Source organism: Ursus americanus, chromosome X, assembly GCF_024610735.1.
Source record: "Ursus americanus isolate L20-20 chromosome X, mUrsAme1.1.p, whole genome shotgun sequence".
Taxonomy (NCBI): domain Eukaryota; kingdom Metazoa; phylum Chordata; class Mammalia; order Carnivora; family Ursidae; genus Ursus; species Ursus americanus.
Genome location: NC_142164.1, coordinates 82135718 through 82145180, shown reverse-complemented (window position 1 = coordinate 82145180; position 9463 = coordinate 82135718). Strand labels below are relative to the sequence as shown.

Sequence of the window (9463 nt, the reverse complement as noted above, 5' to 3'; positions counted from 1 at the left end):
AGCTCTTGCTCCCAGCCAATGAGAGGGAGGAGGGTCTGAGCCAGTCAGAGGGAGATGGGCCTCAGGGAGTAAGAAAGAAGGAGGAAGACATGAGCTGGTCCAAAAGATGGGTCTTAACCAGTCAAATGGAGGAGGGCCCCATTCTGAGGGAGGAGGGTCCAAGCCTGTCTTAGGGAGGGAGGAGGAGGCTGGGCCCACCCAGGGGCCCCTGAAGGACTTGTTTCCCTTGTGGTTTTTTGTACTTCCTGTTCCCCTGCACACTGCGGAAGTTCCTCTTCTTACCCTGCACCCAGAGCCTGGCCGGAGAGGACAAGGGCAGGAGGCACCATGAGTGGGGGCCCTGTGGGAGGCAGGTCTGGGGGTCGCGGAGGACCAGGGGTTCAGCAGAACATACCCTCCACACTCCTCCAGGACCACGAGAACCAGCGACTCTTCGAGATGCTGGGTCGGAAATGCTGGGTGAGCTGGGGATCTCCTGGCCCTTCCTGTCTCCCTCCCTTTCCTCCTCTTCCTCTCCTCCTCTTCTGCCTCCTCATCTTCCCCATCCTTCTCCTTTCCTCCCTTTTCTTCCCCTCCTCCCCTCTTCCCTCCCTTCTCCATCACCCCCTCTCCTAAAACCCACTTACCCCCATTCACTGATCCCAGGAAGATCTCGATTGCGATGTCTATCTACTTTCCCTCTGGCTGCGGCTCTTGCTTTGGAGTCAGGACAGCCACGGCCAAGGAAGAACTAGACCCTCTGGCTGACCGGATTCCCCTGAGCCCTGCTCTCCCCTCCCAGACATTGGCCACTGCCGTTGTTCAGCTGTACCTGGCACTGCCTCCTGGAGCTGAGCACTGGACCAAGGAGCATTGTGGGGCTGTGTGCTTCGTGAAGGATAACCCCCAGAAGTCCTACTTCATCCGTCTTTACAGCCTTCAGGTGACCCCCATCCCCCCGCTGGACGTGCAAACCAGTTTTCAACCGCAAACCCAGATCTGCGTCCAAAGCCCCGCGGCCTCAGACAGATCAGTGAACCCCCGAGCCCCAGAACCAAAGACTTCATCCAGACGTCAAACTCTGGTTTTACTTTCTTTGTCTTTGATGACGGACCCCAGAACCCCCATGTCAAGATCTATAACCCCCAGCTATTAGTGTAGCTCCTAAATCTAATCTGTTTCATGAACCCCCCAAAAAAGAGCACTGTATTTTTACCTGAACCTCAAATCTGTTCTAAACTCAACCTTTTGGGTCCCAGAAATCCCCCATCAAAACTCCTGGACCCTAAATGTTTGCCTAGCTCCTAAGCCATGGCTCTGCCTCACAAACGTCAAATTGCATATACCTAGATCAGTCTAGGCAAAACTTCCAAGTCTGTGTGTCTGAACCTCAAATCTCAACCCCAACTCCCAGTACTGGAGCCCTACCTGCCCAAATGAAGGCCACCATAAAGGAAGGGTGTAAGATGGAGTCTATGAATGGGCTCACTTTCCTAGGACTGGAATCCTAAATCCTCATATTCAAGCCCCCAAGTCCCACATCTAGGGCCTTGAACCCCAAATCCAAATCTCTGACTGCAATGTCTAACTCCCATACTGTACCCCAACCCTCTACACCCGACATCTAGACCCCCGACTCTCTGACTATAAGCTGGAAGTCTCTGATCTGACCCTGGGGCCCCAAATTAGGACACCCTTCTTCTTGCCCAGATAACAGAGGCCTGCCACCCAGGGCATGCCTCCGTGCTAATGTTCTCCCCCTCCCCCACCTCTCCAGACTGGTCGGCTGCTCTGGGAACAGGAGTTGTACTCACAGTTGGTCTACTCCACTCCCACCCCCTTCTTCCACACCTTTGCTGGAGATGTGAGTGACCCCTCAACCCCTCGGTCTCAGGTGGGGTGTGGGGAGGAGATGGGAAAGGTGCGGGGGGGCCTGGAAGGCTATTGAGCCCAAGATGTATGCAGGCCTGCCAAGCAGGGCTGAACTTTGCAGACGAGGGCGAGGCCCAGGCCTTCCGGGCCCTGGTGCAGGAGAAGATCCAAAAAAGGAATCAGAGGCAAAGTGGAGGTGAGGAGGCCTTCGGGGAGGAAAGGAGGTTGGGCAGAAGTGTGTGCAAGAGTAGGGAGCTGGAGAAGCCCCTCTTATGGTTCTGGTTCCCAGTCCACCTGTCTCTTCACAGATAGACGCCAGCTACCCGCACCACCAGCACCAGCCAATGAAGGTGAGTCCTCAAGTTCAAGGAGGGTAATAAGGGGCTAGCCCAGGAACCTGAGGCAGGGTTGTAATAGCTCTCTACCCATTCCATCTTTCCAGAGAGAAGAGGAGGGCTCCCACCCTTGCCCCCACATCCAGGTGGAGACCAAGGAGGTGAGTGCTGATTCTTCCCTGCGTCTCTGGGTGGACAGGCAGGTGGGGGAGTAGATGGATAGATGGGTGGGGAGTGGGTGGATGGATGAGTAGCTGGGGGAGTGCGGAGATAGGTGGGCAAATGAGTGGGTGGATAGATGGTTGAGTGGAGGATAAACTGATGGGAAGGTGAAAACATAGATGTATAAGTGAATGAGTATGTGGATACATGAATGAATGGATGGATGGATGATTGACTCAATTAACGACTGAGTGAATGCATTGAACAACGAATAAATGAATAAGTGACATAACCTTTCAATTGGTGAAGAAAGCAATGATTGACTGACTGACTGAATGAATAATTTAACAAATTAATTGGTCAATGAGCCGTGAATGAATGAATCTATACTTAAGTGATAAACGTGAGTGAATGAATAATAAATGAATTGGTGAAGGCAAGAATGGTTTGTGGAACCCACCCATCCACTTTTCCATAAACCCTGTTTGGACCCCTCACCCACTCCCTCCATGACCATCAAACACACACACAGATTCCCCCAACACTGGCCCTGTCTCTTGCCCCTGTGCTTTGGTTGGTAGATAAGTAGGTCAATGGCTCAATCACCCTGTTCTCCCCACAGGCCTGGCATCTGGGCAACTGTCCCTGGGGCTAGTAACAGTGGACATCCAGAACCCGGACATCACGAGTTCACGATACCGTGGGCTCCCAGCACCTGGGCCTGGCCCAGCTGATAAGAAACGCTCAGGGAAGAAGAAGATCAGCAAGGCTGATATTGGCGCACCAAGTGGATTCAAGTGAGAGCCTCTCCCCACTAGTCCCACAGATCCCTGTTGCGGGGGGCAGATGAAAAGATGGATAGGAAGAGAGCTGGGTGGATGGAAGGATGGGCAGATGGATGGGTGGGTGGGTAGGTAGATGAGTAGATAGGTGGGTGGGTGCAAGGCCAAGACTAGCGAGAAGCAAACGAGGCACCAAGGTTGCAAAATTTACAGAGGCAGTTACTCTGAGGGTCATGAAACTGCAATTCATGACTCGGAGAGTGAGGGCCTCCTTAAATTTTGCACCCTAGGCACCTCACTTGCTTCACCTTAGTCCCACCCTGGGTGGGCTGGTGGGTGAGTGGATGGGTGGGTGGGTAGATAAATGGTTGGTTGGATGAATGAATGAATGAATGAATGAACCAATGAATGAATGGGTCGGTTGGATGGATGGGTAGATGGGTAAATGGGAAGTAGGAGGGTAGACGGATGGGTGAGTGGACGAGTGTGTGGACAGACGGATGGATATCTGGTTGGTTCACAGAGAAGGTGGATGGGGATGGATAGGCGGCCAGATGCATGGATGAATGGACGGTTCAGTAGAGAAATAGAAGTGTGTGGTTGAGTAGGCAGCAAAAGAGTGGATGGATTGAAAGACGGGCACATGGGTAGACGGACAAGTGTGTGTGGAGACAGGTTGGCAGACCAATGGGCAAACATGTATGTGGGCGGATGAGTAGAAAGACAAATATACCATAGATCGGGGTTCTGACAGGTGAATGCAAATGGCTAGGTGGACAAATGGATGGGTGGACGGTTGGTAGAAAAAGGGATGGATGGACAGATGGGCGCTACAAACTATGGACCCCTTCTAATTCCCTAACTACTGCTCTCATTCAGTCACTCATTCATTCACTTAGGACTCATCCATTAATTCTGGCTCCTCAGAGTCCCTCTGGGCAGGGGAGGGCAAGAGGGCTTCACTAGGAAGGGAGGGAAGGAAGGGCAGTGGGGCCTCACTGGGAACTCCTCACCTCCCCCAGACATGTCAGCCACGTGGGGTGGGACCCCCAGAATGGATTTGACGTGAGTAATTCCAAAGACCCCTTGACCCACTTAACTACCCACCTACGCTTCCGTAGTCCCCTGGCTCAGACCTACCCCCAGACCCCACCCTATCTACACTTCTAACTCAGATCCCCATTTGGGGCAGACCCAGTGCTAACCCGTGCCCCTCCCCTATCTGCCTTATTCCCCCACCCCTGCCCTGGCCTTTTTCCTCCTGGGCAGGTAAATAACCTGGACCCGGACCTGCGGAGTCTGTTCTCCAGGGCAGGAATCAGTGAGGCCCAGCTCACGGATGCCGAGACCTCCAAACTTATCTACGATTTCATTGAGGACCAGGGTGGCCTGGAGGCTGTGCGGCAGGAGATGAGGCGCCAGGGTGAGCGCCCCCCTTCTTCTCCAGCCCTAGTAGCTGGTTCCTAAGAGATACACTGCAAACAGTCACTCAGTCGTCATGGAAACCCTCATACTGCTTGAATCAAGAGGTGGTCATTTGGGGCGCCCATGTTACAAATGAGCAAAATGGAGACTCTGAGGAGAACTGTAACAATAGCTCTGTGTTATTTTCCCCCTCAGAACCGCTTCCACCGCCCCCACCACCATCCAGAGGAGGAAACCAGGCCCCCCGGCCCCCTACTATGGGGAGCAGTAAGGGTCGTTCTGGTCCACTGCCCCCTGTACCTTTGGGAGGTGCTCCACCCCCACCCACTCCCCGGGGACCCCCACCCCCAGGCCGAGGGGGCCCTCCACCACCACCCCCTCCAGCCACTGGACGTTCCGGACCACTGCCCCCTCCGCCCCCTGGAGCTGGAGGGCCCCCTGTGCCTCCACCCCCCCCACCCCCACCCCCACCACCCAGCTCTGGGGATGGGCCAATCCCTCCCCCACCTCCTGCTCTGGGGCCCACGGGGGGCCTGGCTCCTGGTGGAGGTCGGGGGGCACTTTTGGATCAAATCCGGCAGGGAATTCAGCTGAACAAGGTGAAGACCGGCGAGATGGAGGACTGGGGGGGTCTGGGACTCGGGGGTGCTGGGCAAGTCAGGATATGGTGGGGGGCAGGGCTGAAACTGACGGAGGTCTCAGGCTTTTGGGTTTCAGTGACAGGGCTGGGAGGCCGGTGGGGAGAGGTAGGCTGGGAATCCCGAAGGGGACTGGAGCGGATGGGAGGGGAAATAACGAGGAGGGGGCAGGAAGGGGTGCTCCTATCACAGGCCTTGAACCCTTTGTGCTGCACCCTGCTTGCTGCAGACGCCCGGGGCCCCAGAGAGCTCAGCCTTGCAGCCTCCGCCTCAGAGCTCAGAAGGGCTGGTGGGAGCCCTGATGCATGTGATGCAGAAGAGAAGCAAAGCCATCCACTCCTCAGGTGAGAGCCCGCCCTTTGCCGGTAAGGCGAGCCCGGCTCCCAGGCCAGGGTGGGCCGAAAACAAGCACACCGGTTACCATCAATAGCAACCGTCGCCCCATCGTGAGTCTCGTATCAGTCTCCTCTTAGACAGTGTTAACACTGTCATTCTGCAACAGTAATATAACTCCCTCTATCTTTGACAATAACATTAACATCAGTGCCACGGTATGTCCACAATAGTAATCGTCATCCCGTATGCTCCGGAGTGCTGACATTAGCCCATGGGTGATGATATTCTAGAGAACCCCACCTTGGACAATGATAACTTCAACTCCGTGTGTCAATAGAGGAACACGAGCTCATAATGTGATAATAATATCCCAACCCAGTGTTTCTATAATAATGGTAACAATGAATCCCCTGATGTGGCAATGATATTGCCGTTATATGACAATTAGATGAGGGTGACGTGAACCTCAACCTACCACTGACAGTATTAACATCAATCCCACGGTATGTCCATAAGATGGGTATGAATCCATCACACGACAATATTTGAACAAACCTCTTCTGACAGTGAGATCATCAATAACCCATTATGGGTCAACAATATTAACATTAGCGTGCTATGAAACAGTCATATTGTAATAGACTCTGCCTTGCTAATAATACTTAAATTCACCCCATTAGGTAACAAACCTAACATTAACCCTTGTGTGACAGTAATATCCCAACTAACCACATTTTTGACAATGATATTAACTTCCATTCCAACTCCAACCCACACCCTAACTCTCCCTCCTCTGAAGGGCCCCTTCCTCATCCAACCGCACGGGCCCCCAGGAGATCTCAGCCCCCCAGAACCCTGAGTCTTGACCTCTCAGACCCCAGGAACTTCACCCAACCCAGGGCCTTTGAACCCTTCTGCCCATCCTAAGTCCCACTTTCTCTCTCCCTCCAGACGAAGGGGAGGACCAGGCCGGCGACGAGGATGAGGACGATGAGTGGGACGACTGAGTCACCCTCCCCACCAATTCTGAGCCTCCTCCCCTGGCAGCCGCTGCTTGCTGCCCTCCACTCCTGGCCTCCAGGCCCCTCAGGCCCTGTTTCTTCCCCGCCGACCCTTCCAATGCAGTTATTTCAGACTGGTCCCCAACATTCAGCCTAGCAGTAGCCAGGGCCCCTTTTTATACAGAATTTCTCGGTTCTCCTCACATAAGGATTTTGAAACCAAAATAAAATAACTGTCTTTTTGTTTCTCTAAATCTCAGTTGGTTTATATTCCAAATGTGAACATTTGGGGTCCTTTATCCCCAAAGTCTCTTTTATTCATCTATCCTATTTCATTTATTTATTTATTCACTCATTTATGCCCTCATTTATTTCTTTGTTTCCTTCTGCCCTTCTTTCTTTTCACGAACATTTGTTGCCGGGCTCTACTTTAGGGGCTGGAGCTAAAGCGGTGGGAAGAAAACCTAGTGAGGTCAACATTCTAGTGGAGGAGACAGATATGAAACCAGGAATCAAACAGAAACGAAAGATAGTTACAGACTGTGACAAGTGCTGTGATATGCTGAGGGGGAACGGCCTTCAGATGGAACATTCAGGGAAAGCCACCAGGAGAACGTGACAGTTGTGCAGAACCTAAAGAGAGAGGTGTCAACCTGTAAATCTTTGGGGGGAGGGCATTCCAGGCAGAGGGACCAGCCTGTGCAAAGGCCCTGAGGAGAGGAAAAGCTTGGTGTGAGGCTGAGCATGGTGAACGAGCAGGAGTGATTTATTCACTTACTTATTTAAGAAAAAAAACAACGTTCATTCAACACAGTATTAGATCAAGAGAAACTCAATGGTCAGACTTACTCACTCTCCACGAACACAACTCACACACCAGGTTCCTGATGGGCAGGACTCCTCTCTCAGTTTTAAAATTTGGTTCTACCCAGTTCTCAGCACAAACCAAGCCCTGGCCAGCGGCAATGGCAGAGACAAAAAGACTCAGATCTGCTCTAGAGCCTGGGCAAGATACCCCGCCTCTGAGCCTCAGTTTCTTCATCTGTGCAACGGCGGTAACAATATGTAACTGATTTCCAACTGAGACCCATTGGGTCCCCCCTCCTCTTCTAAGAATTAGTCACCAGAAAGAAAAAGGAGTAACTCAAAACTGTCCCTGGTGTTTAAAGCTATTTCCAAGGGAGTGATTAGAAGCTCTTGCACATCAGAGCCTTAGCAGACGTGTCTACTCCTTCCCATTTCTGCATTCTGGTGGATTCAAGACCTCAGGTAGGAGGGGAGTGGGGAGAAAGATAGCAGTGAGGAGGAATCCAGAGAGGACGGGCTTCATCCATCTGCAAGACCAGTGGAAGAATTTCGAACCATCCGAGGTGCAGTCTGGGGGTCAGGGGAGGGAGCAAAGGAGAGCCAGGGCCAGGGTGGAGGTGTGGGAGGTGGGAGCTGACTTTGCTCCTTAAGAATTCCCCCACAGCCACAGAAGCTGAAGAACTATCACTTGCCTGCCTCCCCACTCCCTGCTAGGAAACCCCAGAAATCTGGTGTGCTGGGACCCCCTCAGTAGGCTTTGTCCTGGAGAAGACCTTATATCGCACAACCTCTGAAGCCCCAGGAGCACTGCCTATAGCAGGCCTGGGCTTGGCAGAAAAGTATTGACCGTGGACAAGTGGCTTGACCTTTCTGGGCTCAGTTTTCTGGATCTTTAAACCGAGACTAAAAATCCATACTCCACAGGGTTGCGGAGAGAATTCAAGTGTCTGCAAAGTGCCTGGGAGGCATCTACAAACATCAGATGCTGCTGCTGTTCTTCCTACTACCGGTTGATCCTGAGTCACCACTGATCATAAAATGTACCATTATTGTATGTATCACCAAGAAAGACAAAAAAGTACTGCGAATTAAATTATGACTCACCAGTGTTTGGGAGATGCAACCGGATTTCAGGATGTTACAGAATTAAGTGTTCCTGGAATCTGGCTAGGATGTTCCTTTAACCTGCGTTCTGGTTCCACATGTGTGTTTTGCTTGTGAGAACTCGTGACACTGATCACCCACGGTCTGTGCCCTCTTTCTGTGCGTGTGGTACACTCGAATACGAGGTTTACATTAAAAACAGGTCAAACCAGGGGCGCCTGGGTGGCTCAGTCGTTGGGCGTCTGCCTTCGGCTCAGGGCGTGATCCCGGTGTTATGGGATCGAGCCCCACGTCAGGCTCCTCCGCTGGGAGCCTGCTTCTTCCTCTCCCACTCCCCCTGCTTGTGTTCCCTCTCTTGCTGGCTGTCTCTCTCTGTCAAATAAATAAATAAAATCTTAAAAAAAACCAAACAGGTCAAACCTGTACAGCGTGCAATGGATAAGACCTTATATTGGCTCAAGCACTAGGCAACACAATATACACCTGGCACTAAATTAATGCTGAATGAACAGACAAGTGGCTGGGGGTGGGACACAGGAATTATAGGGTGGCCTCTTACTTTTGAGGTCTCCAGGACAGATGCTAGTCTGGAAAGATTCATTTCTGCACGAGTGGGAGATACCCACCCCAAGGTCACTCATCCGAAGTTTTACAGATGAAGAAACTGCCTAAGGTCACACAATTTAGTACATGGTGGAGCTGGGATTTATACCCAGGTAGCTAGGCTCCAAGATCCAAGCCTTTTTACCCACTACATTATATATACTGTTATATATACTGTTTGGGGAAGACCAAGGTATAAAAATTAATAAGGGAAAACCTTACTAAAATGGACTCAGGATGCTAGAAGGGGAGGCTGGTAGAGGAAACCTACTGCTCCATGTCCATTATAGCAAAAAGTATCAATGACAGACCCAACAGAAGTATCTCAACAGGAAAGAATGGTCAGTTACAGGCCCCCCAACAGGGAAATATACACATTGTATCTCCTAGAAGAAACTGACTACGCCTGCAACTGAGCC

The 9463-nt window shown here is 51.9% G+C and overlaps 1 protein-coding gene across 1 annotated transcript; it reads left to right on the top strand.

Moving 5' to 3' along the window:
- Window positions 1–269: 269 nt before the first annotated feature.
- On the top strand, window positions 270–6784 carry WAS (WASP actin nucleation promoting factor). The gene is made up of 12 exons (XM_045795470.2): window positions 270–459; window positions 782–922; window positions 1757–1843; window positions 1945–2047; window positions 2160–2201; window positions 2294–2347; window positions 2971–3145; window positions 4153–4195; window positions 4400–4553; window positions 4751–5154; window positions 5423–5537; window positions 6481–6784. Exons 1-12 carry the CDS (start codon window positions 328–330, stop codon window positions 6534–6536), a joined length of 1506 nt encoding a protein of 501 aa, XP_045651426.1. The 5' UTR covers window positions 270–327; the 3' UTR covers window positions 6537–6784.
- The last annotated feature ends 2679 nt before the right edge of the window (window positions 6785–9463 follow it).

What these genes read in the sequence shown, in the direction of transcription:
- WAS (XM_045795470.2), top strand. Translation starts at nt 328, where the DNA reads ATGAGTGGGGGCCCTGTGGGAGGCAGGTCTGGGGGTCGCGGAGGACCA. An exon ending in TGCTGGGTCGGAAATGCTGG is followed by an intron (nt 460 to 781) that starts GTGAGCTGGGGA and finishes CTCCCCTCCCAG; the next exon opens with ACATTGGCCACTGCCGTTGT. An exon ending in TCCGTCTTTACAGCCTTCAG is followed by an intron (nt 923 to 1,756) that starts GTGACCCCCATC and finishes CCACCTCTCCAG; the next exon opens with ACTGGTCGGCTGCTCTGGGA.